At 27.4% G+C, this 19,635-nt stretch overlaps 2 protein-coding genes across 5 annotated transcripts in view; one reads left to right on the top strand and one right to left on the bottom strand.

The window, feature by feature from the left end:
- Positions 1–5,472, top strand: part of LOC107451919 (clathrin heavy chain 2) — a 31,992-nt gene extending 26,520 nt beyond the window's left edge. For both annotated transcript variants that reach the window (XM_016068161.5, XM_016068174.5), the window contains 2 exons: positions 594–767; positions 3,906–5,472. In XM_016068161.5, coding sequence (XP_015923647.1) covers positions 594–767; positions 3,906–4,019 — 288 coding nt within the window. In that variant the 3' untranslated portion in view covers positions 4,020–5,472. The remainder of the gene's footprint in view (positions 1–593; positions 768–3,905) is intronic.
- Positions 5,473–8,418: 2,946 nt separating this feature from the next.
- Positions 8,419–19,635, bottom strand: LOC107451900 (2-oxoglutarate and iron-dependent oxygenase domain-containing protein 2). Of its 3 annotated transcripts, none has more exons than XM_087155082.1 (8): positions 19,504–19,635; positions 16,527–16,607; positions 16,382–16,438; positions 16,181–16,291; positions 14,406–14,478; positions 14,145–14,269; positions 9,622–9,810; positions 8,419–8,907 (listed from the first exon to the last, which is right to left on the bottom strand). In XM_087155082.1, exons 1-8 carry the CDS (start codon positions 19,531–19,533, stop codon positions 8,575–8,577), a joined length of 999 nt encoding a protein of 332 aa, XP_087011208.1. In that variant the 5' UTR covers positions 19,534–19,635; the 3' UTR covers positions 8,419–8,574. The 3 variants fall into 3 exon arrangements, with proteins under 3 accessions (XP_087011208.1, XP_015923622.3, XP_087011211.1); XM_016068136.5 differs by lacking the exon at positions 14,406–14,478 and adding an exon at positions 14,820–14,916 and having other exon boundaries at positions 19,504–19,632; XM_087155085.1 differs by lacking the exons at positions 8,419–8,907; positions 14,406–14,478 and adding exons at positions 9,155–9,254; positions 14,820–14,916 and having other exon boundaries at positions 19,504–19,633.

Raw genomic sequence — 19,635 nt, 5'->3', positions numbered from 1 at the left:
TTAAGTTTCCTTTAAAACAGTTCGAAATATATTTTAAGCACACAAATTTTTGATTGCTTAGTCAAATCCTGTCATTGTGTTGAACAAATGTTAGTAGTAAGTAGCAAACATTTTCAAAACACTAGCAGATTTTTATTTAAAAAAAATAGCTATTTAATTATTAATGATTTTCTCTCAAGATAAAGATTGAAGTTATAGCCCCATATATTTTATAAAAATACCAGTCATGTTTATTACAAATTTCATTGCTATTTAAGATTAAAAAAGTTCTTTTTTTTTCTACCAATAAAAAGTGTAATCTAATATACTTCAAAAAAAAGTTAAAGAAAAGATATATAATACATTTACTTGAGTTCCTTTATAGATTAAAAAATATAAATTACTCAGGTAACTGCACTTGCTTAATTCGTATGATATATAAACTTTGTGATGGTAGTTCCAATAAATTTGTCCTTACAAGCTGTCATTATGTTTTTAGGAATTCTTTCATCTTGACTATCCCTAATTGCTTTTATAAATGTGATAACACAATTCTCTTCTAAGTATCAGTTTTATTTCATTCGATTCATTTTAAATTATTGTATGTATTTCAGGTGAGCTCCAAGTTGGGTCTTGTTTATATAGTCACAAAATATGGTATCTTGCATTTATGTGATTTAGAAAGTTGTACTACTCTTTGTAGCATAAATATTTGCACAGACGTCATTTTTGCCACTGCCTTTAACAAAGAAACTGAGGGTATAATTGCAATATCTAGAAATGGACAGGTAACTTTGATTATATCTATCCTACATTGACATTGCTGTAATAACGAGATTGTAGTTATAAACTTTTATTTAATATTAAACTTATGAATATAAAATAGTATTTAAAAAAGCTCTTTTATAAGAAGGAAGGTAACTTGGCTGGTGGTTAGCCACACATGCTTGTTATGAAAAGTTAGGGTGAAATGATTTTCCATTATAGATGCAAGAAAAACAGAAAAATGTCTTGCCTTTTTATATAACATTGTCCAATAAACATCAGAAATTTTTTTGTCACTTATCTCACTTTTTTTAAAATTTTAATTTCACAATTCCCCCCCCCCCCATTTCAATCAAAAGAAAGATTTCACGTTTCCCCAAACCCGTAATATTACAATCCTCTTGCTCTAGTAAAGAAGAACTATAGGTGGGACATAGAAGAGGATTGATACTTTCAAAAGAATTCCTCTTGAAATGCAGGAGAGCCATTCACTGTACCGAGGAATGATTTTAGTCATCTATCTTAAGTTTTGTTTTCTTATCTGCTGTGGAGTTGCAGAACATTAAATTTTTTGTATTTCTCCTTGAATTGAATTTCTTCTTCCTGTATGTGCTTAATAAGAGCATAATATTGCATCATAGAAATTAAGCACTCTTAAAAGTTCTAATGTTACATTAAAAGTGCATAAAAGTTTTTTTTCTTCCTAAGAAAAAACGTAAATAAAATGTTTACTTTTAACCCATTGGCAAAATGGGTGTTGTTTTGGGTTTGATGTTGTGCGCGCCTTATTTGGACGTCATCACACTCTTCAACTCTGTGCATGCGTCGTCTTTGCATGCATTGCTATGGTGACTGCTACTGTTTGATAATTTTTTTATAATTCTTTTTTTTTCTCTTATTATTTAATTTTGTTATGCATTAAGTTAGTGAGTTTATTTATGAGATATGAGACCAGAGAGATCCCATAAATACTTCTTGAGTTTCGAATAAAAGAGAATTTCATCATTTGAATGATATTTTTGTTTTTATTGTTTTAATTAATTAATCAGAAATTCTAACCTACAGTTCAAAATAAATCGTTTTCAATACTAATTCAGGTGAATATCGCAAATAAAGAAGGTAAAAAAAAAAAAACAGACATAAACCATTTTGCAAATGGGTAACCTCTAATCGCTGAAAGGTGATTACAATTTTTATTTTTTTAGAATTATTTTTTTCTCTTTTCAAAACTTTGATTCTTTTTTAATACAGTGTTATTATGTCATGCGAATTTGAGTAATCTCTTTTTGACTTGTAATTTCACACAGTTTGATGTTTTTTTATATTATTTTTGATGTCAGTTGTTATTAAGAATTTTTTCAGTCCTTTCTATGTGGTTTTTCAAATTGTGCTGTTTTTTTACAATGTTATAACACACGAATTTTAAATTGGAGACTTTCCAATTGATTCACTGTAAATTTACTTGGTTTTATAATTGTTTTATCAGTCAAATGATTGACAAAGTTCTACAAATTTTTTTTCTCCCATGGTTTTTTAAAACTCCATATTTTAATTAATATAATGTTTATTATGTGACATGTATTTCAGTAACAGCTATTTGTTAATGATTTATTCGGAAATCTTTCTTGAACATATTTGATTTCTCATAGTTTTATTTCCAGTGTTTCCCTTAGGCGCTCAGGCGAAATTTAATAATTTTTTCAGCCCTTTCCTTTTAGTTTTCTAATACGATGTTATTATTACTTGCCGTTTTCACCTTAAAGTTAACTTCTTCTACACACTCAATTCAGGGCGATTACATTGTAAATTAATGATTTCCGACAGTTTTTGCATTCAATTAATTTCATATTAATACGGTGTTTTATTTTTGATTAATGCAATGTTGTAATGATTTATTCAATTGTTAGTGACGACATGAGTTGACAATTTGTTAATGATTTATTCAAAAATCACTTTTAACGGTTCCATCGTGATTCCACTTTATTTTTCCCTCAGAGTTTTTTCACCCATTTTTATTTTATTTTTTAAACAATGTTATTTTATATGGATGTTTCGAATTTAACCCCTTTAGGGCAATGACGACATGTGTCGAATTTCTTACATATTTCCAATTTTGATACTTTTAATACGATATTATTTTATATTTCATTAATCACATTTTCCCACATTCGCTTTGCACCATTTCTATTGTAAAAGTACTTTTTTTGCAATAATAGTTATTTAACGTTTTTCTCAGTTCTTCACATTGTATTTAAAAGCACATCGTTTTTTAACTCCTGAAGAGAAGCACATCTCAATAAATGTGTATTTGCATGATAGCAACAATATTTTTGTTGTGTACTTTCACTGCTTCTTTAATATAATACTTTAAGCCATAACAGCTAAAGTCAAACATGCATTTTTTTTTTTAGTTGGGAAAAACTAAAAAATATTCTTTATGTAATTTTCTTTTAATTAAAAAATTCAATAGCAGTAAATTAAAGCAATAAATAGCTACAACAATAAATGTTTCTAAACCAAATTTTTTCTTTTAAGTTGTATATTTTGAAGGTTATTAGGATGTTGCCTGAATATTAACACTGTTTTCAATTAACTATTTATCCTTTTTTAAAAATTTTAGTTTTATTTTTTTACTACTTTTTCTACTATGACCTGCACTGAGCCCTGTAATTTTTATCTCATTATAAACATATCATTTTTGTATTTTTAATTTTATTTTTATTGGTCGCTTATTTTTATACTTTAGATAAGTATATAAACATATAAGTGTACGACACAATTCTATAAATGTAAAAAAGGAAATTTGTTGTTAAGAAATTTCAATAACTAGGCAATAACTTTTTACATTATTTCTTTAACTATTTGCTAAGAGACTAAAATTAATTTGTTTGTAACTAATGCTGCAGAAAATTTTTCTGGAAATAATAAATACTTAAGTGCATTAACTAAAAATTATTTTAATACATTTTAAGTTGTTTGAGTAGTCATATTTAGTAAATAAATAAGTTAAGTGAAATAATGCAAAATTCCATAAAACACAAAGGTTTTTGTTTTAAAGATCTTCTACTGTAGTGTTTATCTGCCCTTTCATTGTTGCTATCCCTTGATTCTCATTAAGGGATATACTTGCATTTTGTTTATGCATATGATTGATTTTTTAGGTACTTTCTGTAGATTTGAAGCGAGAACAAGTGCTGAAATATGTGTTAGAGACAACAAAAAGGTTTCATATTGTTGAGCGACTATCCCAAGTTTTAAAAAATGAAAATTTTTAGTTTGTAACTTTTGCAATTTTGACTACTAGATTTTTCTAGTCATTCAAACACATTTTTTAAAATCTTAAGTCTGTACCTTTTTGAAGAAAAAAATAATTTTTATGAATATTTTTTTTATTTTACTTTTTAACTTTTATTTTGGGAGAAAAGATCTTTTAAGAAGGTTATGGAAGCTCTTAGAGTTTTGAATAATGCATAAAAAAGTTAATTGCAATTCTTGCTTTAATCGAAATGTAAAGGAAAAAGACTTGCTCATTATCTCTGATAAACTGATAATTTTAGAAAACTATGTTAATATTTAATTACAAAATTAATAATTTATATACAAATAGTTCAGCAATGAACATTTTTATTATTAATCTTTCTAGGATTACAAATTGGTTTCTAAACAAAATGCACGATCCATATTTTTGTCTTTAACATGGATGATTTTGACTCTCTACTTGTTGATTACTTTTTCTCTTTTAGCTTCTCATTTACTTTAGCGCACACATTCATTTATCTTCTATTTCATTGTCTCTCTTAATGAAGCTTATTTATTATGCTTTTTTATTGTTACTGTAAACAATACAGATTTCATATATTTATTTGACTAAGCTTTTTATTTATTATTATTTCAATGTACATCTATTAGTGTTAATTTATTTTAAAGTGTAGTAGTAATTTGTAAATACATACTGTTATTAAAATATTTATTTTTTTATTGATTTTCTTGCTATATATTTTTGAATAAATGTTCTTTCCTAAATACTATTGTTTGAAATTTTCTTTTTTTTAATAAAATTAATATTAATCAACGAACTAAATGCAAACCTGTATCGGAAGCCCTTAGGCTTCATTGTAACAGATTATCTTAACTAATTCTTTTATTTCTGGGATGGCACTTTCTTTGTGCGACAGAATGTGGGTTTTAATTACTAAAGGACATCATCTGATTTCTTTAACCATATTTTGATTATGACATGTTTAATACTGTATTCCGTGAAATGTTTTATTAAGAGACTTTAAATTATTTTAGTAAAGTATTGTCTCTGAAATTATTTTATTATTTCAAATAGTATATTTTACACTCTCAGATAAAGGTTTTTGAGTTTTGTAATAAAGGCTGATTTTATGTTAAGATATTTGGGGTATTTTCATTAACAATTCTTATGATTAATAGAATAATATTAAAACTGGTGATAAATTTTAAGAAAGGAATTTTTAATAATCCATATGTTATTAGAAAAAAAATCATTTAATCAAAAACTTTAAAAAAAATTATTGAAAGACATGATTTATTACATTTCCATGTTGCAATCAAAATGCCTCATATATCTGTCATACTTTTATTCTGTGATAACTCTATTTTAAGATACAATTTATAAATGTCAAAACTTACTGAACAAACATTTTTGTAACATTAAGTGTTATGTTTGAGTATGAAAAATAAAGCATTTTTAGAGCAAAAAAAGTATATGCATGAATGCTTTAAATAGATTTTAATAAGATGAAAAACTATACAACAGATTAGTTATGGTATAGGACTGACTTTTAAAATATTACAATATTTTGTGTTGACAGCTGTTAGTGATACTGCCTGATACTGTGAGTGCAGTTAATGGTAGCAATATAAAATTTGTGCCTGTATCCAATTTATTTTTGGTCTTGTAGCTAAATTAGAAAATTAATGGTTGCAGTTATATTGGAAATTGGAATATTTAAGATGTCATATCAAAAAAGGCTAGAAGTTGCATTAGTCATCAGTGTAACTGATTTAATTTTAGTGCACTGAGTTCAAAAATTAACAATTGCAATTCCTTACATTATTTACCCAGGAGTATCAGAAATAGGAGTATTCATGAAAGATATGTAAAAACTGAAAATCCATTCTTTTTTTGTTACATACTAGAGGGCTCCTCCCCTTGCTCACTACAGCTCGCCAACCCCCAATAATTGCTACTCAATTACATTTTTGTTCACTTTGCTAACAAAATTAAAGTAGTTTTCCTGGAGTTTAGCTGGCAATTTTTCTGCGTCAACATCACAGAGAGAGAATATTATAGGATTGCGAAATGCCTTATTATCAACATTGTGAACTTATCTAAAGCAATTTTAATACAAATAATATTATAAACTTATATAAAGCGAGGAAGCTATATTATTTAACACATTACTATAGGGCATTAGTAAAGCACGCGTGGCAGAGCCTAACTCGGGTAGACTATATTTGAGGGTGCCCCTTGATTCTCGCCAAGTTGTGATTGCGGTTGATCACCAAGCTGGGCGATGTTGAATCCCAATCGTGATTTTGATTGGTTTAGATTTTAGTGTTTTTTTTTTAAATGTTTAACAGTATATGTAATTTCAGAGGTCCGTTAGTTCTACGTTGAATACTGGCTGGTTAGTTTACTTTTGCTTCTGGTCAATAAGATCAAAGGTATGTTGGCAGTCATAAAAAGGGACTTTAGAAAAAAATACCATCGCAAATCCGGTACCACAGACGCCATTTTCAATTCGTATTTCGCCGAATTTATGTGGCGATGGAGGTACACAGATTCTAGTCATGATAAATTTAGACAGTATCTAACTGCTATTAGAGAATTTGGTGCACATAAATCTGAAAATATTCCAGCTTAGCGAAGAAGTGAGTTGTTTTCTTCCTTTTCTTTCTGTGCTTACTCCATTAATTTTTGTTTAGATTCAAAATGCATTTTATTGGATTCATTAATTTTGCTCATATCGGGTTCATTGCAATTTTATTATGTTTTGATGTTTTGCAGCACTTTTGTTGAAATTTTCTAATGTTTTATTGAAATATCATTATATTTTGGCAGCCATTCCTGTTACCACGGTGTTCTGCGCAAACAGGAATGGCGCCAAACATAAGTCGCCAATTTCGCCAAGGGGCACCCTCAAGTATATTTTTACCCCTAACTCAAATCATTGTTGATCTTATAGGATGCTGGACGCTCCCTATATGGTGCTTCATCTCCCCCCTCCCCAATAATTTAAATTTTAAACTGAAAACAATTAAAACCTAATGAAAGAAAACTTTAAAATATGGCAAATAAATTAAAACATGTAATATTAATAAGTTAATGCTGAGTAATATTTCAAAAGCAAAAACCATTGCAAGTAATTGCCCAATTAACTTCAATACTGTCAATTGACAAAATATTTTAGTTTCAATCAGACAAAAAGCAAATTATGTAATAAAAACATATGTAACTGAAATTCGACAAATTAAATTAAGCAATTTAATTTTTTTTTTGTCATATTGAATACTAATAAAAAAACAAATGCAAAATGAAATAATTATGTTATCAATGATCAATAAACATTTTTGTCTGAATTGTTATAAAAAATAAGGTGAAAACAATAAAATTAAAAATTATTTACAATAGATCTCTGAATATTCACAAAACCTGGCTATGTACATTTTTCATTGATTTTTCTTTTCACATCATTTTGTGTATCACTTTTATGCATTATTTTCAGAAATATCTCAAACAAATATGAACTTTTAATTAATATTTCTGGCTGAATGATTCTTTGAAAGTAAATAAGAAACAATTAAAAGTAAGGAAAAACAATGATAAAATTAAAAATTATTTGCAAAACCTCCTTATGTACAACATTTTTTATCAATTTATTTTTCATATTATTTGTTTCCATTTAAACATCTCGACTCTTCAACGTTTCTTCGCCGCGCATTTCGGTGTCGCGTATTGATAGCACTACAATTATTTTCCCGGTAATTTTGTGCTGCTAAATTATGTTCAGCCCTATGTCGCTGTTGATATCGCCTAAGATATTTACGGCGATCCATTGTTTAGAAAAGATATAAGTATTTTAAAGTAAACTCTGTTCAATATATTTCACACATTCAATACAAAATGAAAATCGCAATAAGATTCAGCTGGTAAGTTTAGTTGTAACATTTCTGCACACAGCATTATTAAAAATTGTTACCTTTTCACACACATGCGTTCTCAATTTTGATTGGCTGTTTTGTGCGTTACTAACCAGAAGTCATCTGTGATTGGCTATGTGTTATCATTCCACTCTCTTCTTATATATAAAGAAATGTCACTTAAAGCAAAAATAATTTAGAGATAAGTATTTGTTTAAAAATTATTATACACTTTATTTTATACAAAAAAAAAAACCACGAGCATTAAAATTTTTTTAATGCAAACATTGCAATTTAAAATTCAGATCAAAAATAGATAATGTTAAAAAAAATATAGAATCATACTCTATATAGTCTTCAAATTATTTTTTTTTTATGAAAATGAAAAAATTTTTTAAGGAAAAAATTTTAAACAACTTCATTTGGAAAGAAATTGCTATTTTTTATGCCTACCGTTAATATAACGTAGCAACCAATTTTAAAAATACAAAAAATATTTTACAGTCATAATAAAGAAAATGTTTTATTAGCACATGAACATGATGTCATGTGGCCACATTGTGATAGTAATTAAACCATGCAACATGAAGAATATTGAATTAATATTTGATTTTTGAAAAAAAAATTCTTTAGGAAAAATGTTAACAATCATAACAAAAGTCATGTTATGTAGCAAGCTTCTTCCACTGTATCATTTAATGTGAATCCATCACCATAATGTGAGGATTGGCTTAAACCTGAAGGTTTTAGATTGCACATTGGACATAATTGATTTCTAACAGTTGAACTTCGCATCCACATAATTAAGCTACATCTTTCTCCAGATTTAATGTTCAAAACACCATGTAATTGGCATCCTCTATGTAAAAGGCCATAACCTACTTTTGGCTCTATTAGAATACAGGTAGATTCAGATATAGGTTCAGAATTCATATCACCAAAATATAATTCACTTCCTTCAAAAGTTTTTCCCAAACATACATTTAAAGTAACCTGAAATTCAAAATAATGAAGATTTCAATGCAAATCTAATGACTCAATTTTTCAGAAAATTATATTTGAATTTTGTTCATAATTTTTGTTGACTTGGAGGATTTTAAGCTGAATTAAACTTTAGTTAATTTTTCTTATTTTATTGCCTATTATTTGCAGAAGGATTAAATGTATCATTTAATGCCAAATGAAGTTTGTATCCAATTAAATATTTAAAATAACATATACTTAACAAAATCAAACAGTGCTAGAAACAATGTTTTAAATGAAAATAACATAATACTAAAGGTTACTATAACTAAGATTTGGGGAATCCAGTCCTTAAGTAGATATCCTCTTTAGAGATACTGAAAAGAGAATAATCATTAGGAAAATTAAAATTATAGAACTGGCATACAGTTACAAAATTGAACATCAAGTGGTAAATATGAACAGAAAAAATTATAAAAAAATTTATTCATTATTGATAAAAAATACTGATAGATTGATTTTATTGGTGAAGTTTAAAATTATAAAAATAACACTCAAAATATAATTAATGATAGCAATTAAAATATTTAAAAATTGATTATTTGCTGCAAAACTAGGATACCAGTTTACATTGTAATGCTATTCTTTCATATTATCAGTGCTTACAACTTTATTATATTTCAGAACTTTAAAAAACATGAATGCAATTTTTTTTTTGAAATAACATATTATAAAAGTTTTTACTTCACTATTATCATAATGAAATCCTAGATCTGTATTTTGATCACTTTTATACTGAACAGAAAAAAATTTATGAGAATCCAACTTCTGGCCTCTCCATTCCGGGAATAAAACTTTCACAAGTGGATCAAGATAGTCTTTTCTTAGTACCAAAGAAAATCCATCATGGAATCCAATATCATCTAATAAAACCTATAAATTTTTCAAGTAATTTTTGTATTAATGTAATTTAGTTAATATGAAATTAAATGTAACTTTTCAATCAAATAAATTGATACCTTATTATTTGGTAGTCTGTTAATTATAAAACTAATATGCATAAATGAACTAATATTTAAGATTATACTTAAATTAAATGTATCTAAGGAATTGAATAAACGTCACTGAATGTTTAAATGTGTCAAAAAATATATTTAGACGTTAATGACTAACGTTATATATTTCATCCATCGATTTGATTCTAATTTTGCCTTGTAACTTTTAGGATCAAAAATATTAGACAAGGTTTGTAGTTATCTTGATGTTGTACTTACTTTTAGTTTTGATGTCCCTAAATTATCATTATTTTTTATATATATTTGAATCAAATCATTGAATTTTATATATATTTGAATCAAAAGTATTGGATTTTTGAACTTTTTATTTTAATTAGTAATGCTACTAGAAATCTAAACTTCAATTATTTCCTAATAAGGGACTGTCTGGTTCAAGTATTTAGCCTTACCACTCATTATTTAAACTGTATTGGGAATTCAGTCATTTTATGAAAAAAGAAACTCAATTAACAATTTTGTATTATCAAATTAGGGATTATTATTTTAAACAAATCTTGTGGTGCAGTTTCCTAATATTAATTCATCTCTTTCGTAGGATTTTAAAATGATCAATCAACATTACAGTAATCATAACATAGAGTTTTTAATTGATTGATTGAGGGATGTTAAAGAGGCATTCACTATTTAAATCTCACTAAGAATATTGAAACCATACTTTAAAATTGTTTGCTTAAGGAAATCTTCAACTCAGTTACAAATTTTAATTATATATTGCTTTGAGGGAATACTAACTGATTAATACAGATTTAATTTTTTAATGCTGCAAAAATTTTCTATACATTGATTTGAAACAATTTTAAGTTGTCCAGAATTTATAAAATTATTCTAGAAAGTTTTAAAACTTTTTGTTCTTAACAAAGTAATTCTAATATTAAATTTTTTTTATTATTCTTTTGTGATAAATTTTGTTTTTATTACACTTAAATAGAGCAAATTATATATTTTTTAGTTAGGTTACTTTTTTAAAATTAGTATGGTATAAGTATACTGTACCACAAAATGTCCTGGTTTTTTATTTGGCCTACTAGAAAGCCTGTATTATTAGAATATTGTAATTATTAATTTATGTAAAAAAAGATGCATAAGAATAATTTTAACTCTTCTGAGTTTTAAAATACATTAATATATCAATTAAATGATATTATAAAGACACTATAATTGAATAATTTTGAATTTATAAATCGACATAACAACATAATTTGAGAAACTACAGAGAGTTGTGTTGAATTTATTGGGAAAAAATACTTACATATGTGACAATTTTTCATTTATTTAACTGCCACTTTTTATGATTTTAAAGATTATTTTTCTTGACGTTTGATTCTTTTGATATAAATTTAATTCCAAAAAAGTTTTCACGACCAAGACACTTCAATGTTTGAAACACTCAATTAGTAGAGGGTTTCAACCTCTAAAGCAGTGTTTCCAGACTTTTTTTTTCTTCCCCATACTATAAATGATTAAATTCTCTCTTGCTCCTTAATCATGTATGCAAAATTTCTTGATTAAGTTTTTGCTCTAAAACTAATCAGACAATTAAAATCTGTGACATTATGCACATTTAAATTTTTGCATAATATTTTAAGATATAACCTAAAACATAATAGTGGAATAGGGGTATTTGATTTCAGATAAATAAAGCAAACTTACACTTGAATTTTCAACCATATAATCTAACTTTCATAAGTAAAATTTAGGAAATAAATGGGATCTTTGAGCTTGTTCGTTGAGTTTCTTGAAATTTGGCTCCAAGAAGCCATCAAACACTCAAATCAAGAGTAGCATATAAAGCTTGTTACTATATTTATTAATGCATACGATGAGAAAGCTCTCTCAACGAGCTTTGTATTAGTGAAAAATAATAAATAATTGGCTTTACTCTCACAAAATTCTTTTTCTCTCAGTTTTGCTCAAAAGACAAAATTTTTTTTATCAGACTGCAATAGGAATTGAATGAAAACTGAATCTAACATTTCTTTCAACTACTGATAATTTTTGAGCTTGTTCGAAAAATAATTGGTGGAAGGATTTAAAATCCTATTATTATTATTCCTTTTTAGTAAATACTGTGAGGAGGAGACTTGATTCATTTCTATTTCTACCATATCCATTTTTATATGCAGAAAATGTCTCAGTAAAAAGCTATTCAAATTGATCTTAAAGAACCATATATATATATATATATATATATATATACATATATACATATACATATATATATATATATACATATATATATATACATATACATATATACATATATATATATATATATATACATATATATATATACATATACATATACATATACATATATATATATATATATATATATATATATATATATATATATATATATATATATATATATAAGAGAACAACTAAGTTAAGGTTTCAAACTCTGAATCTAACCGTGCTCAAAAAGATATGAATGTAAAAAGTTTTTAATCTGAAATTTTATGCTAGAAGATTTTTAAAACAAACATTCATACAATTTATTGTAAAAAAATATTGTGCGTGCTGATGTTCATGGAACAATGAGAGAATGTCTCATTGTTTATCAAATTAAATCATCTCCACTTCTCAAAATCCCTTCCATATGATAAACTATGGAACTACTTAGAAAGTTCTGCTCTCTGAGAAACATATTTTTCTTTCAAAGTTTGCATGAAATATTTCTATTGACACCTTCACAGCTTGTCATAATGTAATTTACTTCCCACAAAATAAATTGTTTTCCTTATTTAAAATTGAAAGGATAGTGAAATTATTTCAGTATTGCCACTTTCACAGGCAAAGGAGCATTTCCTAGCTTTTTGTTGTGTTATCTTCTGAATGTATGCTCTTGCAGATAAAATATTGTGAGGTCTAGCACTACACATGAGGAAAGGACTCCACCAAATAAATGCATTCATTATGTCAATAGAGCTTATTGTATAGATGATAACAATCTATTTTTAAAAACATGTGTTAGTTGTGTTCAGAGATAATTTCTTTTGTACTGAACTTTGCAGCTTCTTACAAAAATACAAATTCGTAAAACCTCTCAATATATAATATATAAATTTAAGGAGTGTTAAGAAAATGAAATGGTAAAAGCTGATAACTGATATTTTTTGTATTTAATAATATATAATATTAAAAAGTTTTTAAAACAAAATTTTGAATATAAAATAATATTTTTATTCTATCAATATAGGGTTCAAATATATTATTAATAGAAATGTGTATAATAAAATATTGATAGAAATATAATATAATAAAAATCCCTGTTTTTCTTGTTTGATTTTGGTAGAAACATATTTTTTTAAATTTTCAGTATTTTTATATTTATAATTTTATTAATGCTTCAATGAAATTTTCGAATTTTTTTTTTATATGTTTCTATGAAACACATGCATGTAACATTTTGCATACTTCTAAAAGAAATGAAGGTAAAAGGTTCTTGGAGAATTTTTAACCATTTTAAATACTCAATGTTTAAGAGCTTCTGAAAAATTTCTGTACATCAACAATTTTAAATTTTGTTTTATGTGTTGCACCATTGAGTTAATTTAAAGGAAACAAAGTAAGCGTTTTTGTTAAACAAAAAAATTTTTACAGTTTAAATTTAATTACATTTTTATTTAGTGTGAATCCTTGACCTGAAATTGTTAGAAAAATTTTATGCATTTATAGTAAAAAGTTAGTTTGATCAGTATAAATATCAAATACAGAAATATTACCATATAAACTTTCCTTTGCAAATTATTAGTTAGCACAAAGAAATTTCCTGTGTTTTTGTTTCTCTTTTTTACTTTTAAATTTTTTTAAAATAAACATAAACATATTCATTAAAAGTAAATGTCATATGATTTTTTTCCTTAGAATCAAGTAACATTGACTATCAAATATTCAATTTGAATTCTCACAAATGTTTTGATGGAATGCTTTGAAGTGCTATAAAAATATTCAAATAGCATATTGTACAACTAAACAGTGTTACTAAAATGACATTCTTTTACTATTGAAAACAAAGTTAATTTCAATGGTCTCAAAAACAGTGATTAAAAATAATATCAAAACACAAAGAAGTCTAAAATAGTGAGTTTTTTCTTTTCATAGTTTCAATATTTTTAGCTATAGAGAGTAATGACTTTATGATTAGAATTCAGTTAAAGCTAAAAGTAACACGACAGTCATGATACAAACCCCATTTTTATTCATTGTGTTGGGTTGTTCTTTTGGCATATTTGATTCATTGTAATATTCTAACTCTTTAATGATCCTTTGGCAAAAGTTTTCATTAAATATTGAAAAACCATAAATTTGTTTTTCTGAAAAAAAAAAGTGTTATTTCATTAGTTAACATAAAAAGATTCATCAACAATATAGTGTTATTAGTGTACCAAGTTTAACATTTGTTTTTAATACCTATTTAAGTAAATTATATCTAGTTTATACTCTACCTACCAACTAGTTTATTTCCCAAAACCACATGAAAAAAGTTTTCGCCTTCTAGAAGTTTCAGAAAAAATGAACATAACTACAAATATAAAATGAGTCCCAGTTAAAAACTAAAAAAGAATCAAGAAAAATATCAACAATATTTTATAAGTTACTCAATATCTCTTAACATAAAAGGCTTTCTAATTATAGACACAGTGTCTTCCAAGATCTTTAAAAAAAAAAAAAATTTCTTAGTTGCTAACCATTTTACACTTCATTTAAAATTGTTCTGGGTTCTCAGTCAAAAATAAAATTGTTTTATTTTCTCAAATATAGAGTGGCACAATTGCTATAGTAATGCTATTTCAACAAGCTTTTGTATTCTTCCTTGATTTATTTTGAAACTTCATTTACAATGAGTAACAAATGCTATCTCACCTGTGGAAATAACATCTAATAAGTGAAAAATTTGTTGAGAATCTGGCTGATTCGTTAATTCAACAAGTTTGGCGAAAGTTGGATGAAAATAATCTTCCTAAAAAAAATTTTTTTTAAAGAACTGTTGACACTAGAATCATTAATGAATCAAATAGCTTTTAATTATATTTTCTTTAAAAAATATATTAAAAAAACTAACAAGATAGTATTGAAAAAATTATAAATGCAAACTGAGTAAATAAATACTTTAAACTCAAAAGATATATGCTCGGAAAATAAAATCCTCCAAGCTATTTGAGTTTTATATACAAATGATATGAAAATAACAGTACAAAATTTAATACTGAATTATTTTATTAAAAACTTTTATTAATTTCTAAGCTAAAATAAAATATAACCTTACTTTGAGAGACGTATGAATAAGAAAATGAAAAACAAAACAAAAATGCAAATTAAATTTAACTGTAGTTTCATGGGATTATTTTGTTCCAGAAATAATTTTTTATTTACCTGAAATTTTGATTCAATTTGAAATATCATAAAGAAAAAGAGAATTCTTTTTATTTTATTTACCTATAACTTAACCGTAGCTGTTGTCTATTTTTACGATCATCATTTATCTTGTTGTGTGCTCTGAGCTTTTTACTTTTTTTTTCTTATTGAAGTTTAATGTTGTGTTTTCCTATTCTAAGATTATTTCCCATTTTATTATATCACATTATTCCATTCTTATATCAGGGATATTGTGATCTCAGAACTACAATCGCCAAGGTACTATGGTATAATTAGTTGATTATCCATATAATATCGTCCAAAGGTTTAATTATATGAGCATTTTGCTCTTAAAAGGAAAAGATAACATTCTCTTATGAAAACGAAACTATAATTTTATCCCAGCACCCTGCCAATTTTAAGACTATGTCAACCATCATCTATCAAAAGGTACCTCAAGATAGAATCAAGTTAACATGTCTTATATACTATAGTGAATTGGTTTTTAATATTTATAGTGGTAATTACAACACAATACCAAATAGATTTTAAACTTGTAATTTAAAAAAAAAAAAACATGAAGATGTTTACCCGAGGTGACTACGAGTCATTATCGTTCGAGTTGGTCACTTTCTGTGATGTTTTTTTTTTTTTAAAGTTTCTCGTGGGCCGCTGTCCGAAAGTTGCCTAGACTTGGCGATTATTCTGTCACAGATCACGCCCCCCTTATATCCACGAATTACCAAAAATACAATACAACCAAACATTATTATAAAAAGCAAAGAATTTTACGAATGTAAATTACTGAAAAGGATAGTTACTAAACCTTAAACATCAATAATGTTATTAATTTTTAATACAATACAAACCTTTATCGAGTACACAATTTCATCTAATGGTCGATAATTCCTTTTTAGGTAATTTCTTCGATCGACATCGTTTTTTTCTTTTCCCTTTCTTCTTTTAATTTCATCTGTAATCTTAAAGAAAACAATTTATAAATTACAAAACAGTGCTTGTTAAAAATTAATACTAGTTCAGTTGAGAAAAAGCTGAAAAGACATACGTACGTTTTTCAGTAATATTTCTTTTTTTGACTCAGAATCACAACCTAAGTTAGGCAAAATCTAAAATTATAACATAAAAGGAAAAATGTTTATATATATAATAGCTTTCTATACATTATGTAAATGAAATAGTTTGATAAACAATTACGTTGCCATAATCCATGAAAAACTTCTTGTTATCAAAGTATTTAAAATGATATTTGTATTCTTTTATATATATATTATGAGTAAAGCCCGGAATTTCAGGCAATAAAAAATGCAAAAATAGGCAGGCAAAAAGGCATTTAAAAAGCTTGAAATAGGCACTTAAAAAAGGCACTTAAAATTGGAGCAAAATGGTAGTTGGTAATGCCTAAAAGCCCATATAGGTATCCAAGGTATAAAAAAAGTTGCTAGAAGTATCCGGTATACCTACATATTCATTTCACTCGACTGTCGTAGCAATAGTACAAAAGAAGTGGACATAATTGCACAAAAAAAAACCCCTCAACTGCGTAGGTGCGAAATAAAAATTGAAAACTCGTACTTACAATAATATTGTATGCAGATTTATTCTGATGATTGGTTGTTGTTGCACATCACAACTAGATGCTTTTTCAAATTTTCGAAAGAGAAATTTTGTCTCCTGTCGGTCAATATAGTTTTAAACAAAGAGAAGGATCTTTCTACTTCGACAGAAGTTATGGGCGCGTACCTAAAACAACTTGCCATGGTAGGAGATATGGTAAGTTCAACTGTAGTATCACCAGAAAGTACTTTTGCAATGTCCTTGATGCATTCAAAGTTTGTATTTGCAGAGATGACGTTTTCACATTTCCTCCTTATTATGTCACCAGATGGTTCAGGCACAGACATTAGTTCTTCAATAGTATTGTCGAAAATCTTTAGTGACTCGGACAAAGACTTATTTCCTTTTTCCATGTGTTCAATAGCTCCAGGGAGCTTCCCAAAATAAGTTGAAATAAAAGTCAGTTCATTTTTAATTTTAGAACTGCTAAGCAGATTTTTACTTTTTCTTATGGATATTGCCTCTTCATCCGAAAAACTGGTAAGAACTCGAGTAACTTCCTCAAAATTTGTGCAGTAGTATGAGACTGCTGAAATCCATGTTCCCCATCTCGTAAGGATCGGTTTAGGAGGTAATTGAATGTCTGGAGCAATTTCTTTGAACTCTTGAAGGGGCTTTCACAAATACTTTGTTCACACTAGAAACAAGCGAGTCTACCTCAGGATAGAGACCTCTTACTTCCTCTCCTATCCTGTGCAATGCATGAGCAAGGCACGTTAGATGGATCATATTAGGAAATAAAACTTTTAAGGCATTTCCAGCTTTTTTCATGTAGGAGGCTGCAAGAAATAATAGCACTCTTTCATGCTCAGTACTATTTGGCCAAAGTAAAGCCAGTGCATTAGTGAACAACTGTGCAATTGTAGTACTGTTAGTCTTTTGCAACTGTTCAGATGTCAACAAAAAGATTTTATGTTTTTCAAATGGGTCCATAACACTAACAATAACATTCGCAACATATCGTCCAGTTGCATCTGTCGTTTCATCTATAGATAGCCTTATGTTTTTCGTTCCGATTTCATTTTGAATAGTTTTAAGAACTTCGGTATAACAGTCATCTAAATAAGTTTTCCTTAAAGTTGATTCACAGGGCACACTTTGATTCGTATATTTTTGCAAAAAAGCTCGTATACTTTTATTTTTAAGTTTCCACAGCGGAATGCCGGCATCTACAAATGATCTGCATAAATCCATTGCAAATTCCGATTTGCGAGAAGATAATTGAAAACAGGTGGAAATCAGAGTCGATGTTTTCCCATCTTTTTTATATTTTGCTGTTTTATGCTTAGATGTCTCCAAGTGCTGAGATATAAAATACTTCTTATCAAAATTTATTGACTTCTCGCATGCCTTACAAAACAGAATGCTCCCATCAGTAGAAAACACATCCGACCCAAATTCTTTCACAAAACTGTCCAGTTTTTTGCTTGTGCAGGCTTTTACTTTAGGCATTTTAGAAATAACTAGTATACTAGAAAACTTTTTCGTGCTCCTGCTACAATGTGCTCAACCAGCTTGGTGAATTCGTTTTGTATATAAGAGAGAATACGAGTTATTCGATGGTGTAGGCCAGGGATAGCGAACCAATGGCACGCGTGCCATTTATGGCACACGACACAATATTTTGGACACTCCACCGATCACAATTGTTGTTACACTATGAATTGTCATTACACAAATGTTATCGCTATGAAGCATATGTAACAATTAAATTAAAATTCACAAAAAACAAACAAAATATTAAACAATTATTAATAAAAAAATTAACACTAAAAAACAATTAATAACCGTAAAAAACAAGCTAACAATAAATAACTAGCAAAAAAAATCAACAGTCCTGCTTAAACTAACATCTTACAACCTAATATAAGTTATTGGTCATCTAATCTGCAACAACAGAAGTCACACTGATGTAACTTTAAGTTGAATTACTTGTATAACTGAGACATTGCAAAATTCAATGTAAATAACGAGTTTTGAGTTGATAGTATGTATTTAGTATTATTATTTTCCCAATAATCACGAAGTCAAAATTATTTGACGGCACGTCTATGACCTCATTAAGCAATTTTTTAGAGAAAATGGCACGTTGGTGTATAAAGGTTCGCCACCCCTGGTGTAGGCTATATGGGCCGTAAGTAAGAATAAATTCTATTGACTGTAAGTAAAAATAACTCCAATCTTTTCACTCCCTTTCTCTCTCTCCTTGCAAAGCGCATCGGGCGAAGGTGACGCCACGTTTTCTGACGCCACGACGAAGGTGACGCCACGGAGAGAAAATATTAATAAGACAAAAGGAATAAAGTCCTAATCTCTATAAATGCATTACAATACGTCGGATGACAGTCAGCCATTTCTGTACTTCAAAATTTCTTCATTTTGCGTTTATGCTCGGTCAAAAGCACAAAAAGCTTTGCAGAAAAATTTTAAATTAGACAGAAATAGGCATTTATGAACAAAAGGAACGAAAAAGGCATTTTAAGAAGAAAACGTTTAAAAAAGGCAGAAAAGGGCATTTATGGCATTTTGCCTGAACTTCCGGGCTCTAATTATGAGTGAAATTACAGCCACAATTGTAGAACTTCATGATCGCACCACTGCTTGTAAACAAACAATTCTTTCAGAAGCAGAACTACTAAACAGTTACGGTGCTCAGTTATTTTTTAGTCACTGTGCGAAGAATTTTACT

This window comes from Parasteatoda tepidariorum, chromosome 2, assembly GCF_982258835.1.
Source record: "Parasteatoda tepidariorum strain Cologne lab strain chromosome 2, Ptep-v5.0, whole genome shotgun sequence".
Lineage (NCBI taxonomy): Eukaryota > Metazoa > Arthropoda > Arachnida > Araneae > Theridiidae > Parasteatoda > Parasteatoda tepidariorum.
Note: the sequence above shows the minus strand (reverse complement) of the source record. Positions and strands in the feature narration are given on the sequence as shown.

Coding starts and splice junctions, on each gene's coding strand:
- LOC107451900 (XM_016068136.5), bottom strand. CDS start 19,533: ATGAAGTTCTACAATTGTGGCTGTAATTTC. Junction 16,439..16,526: donor TTTTCATGGATTATGGCAAC/GTAATTGTTTAT, acceptor TTATAATTTTAG/ATTTTGCCTAACTTAGGTTG. Junction 14,270..14,819: donor ATTAGATGTTATTTCCACAG/GTGAGATAGCAT, acceptor TTTTTTTTTCAG/AAAAACAAATTTATGGTTTT.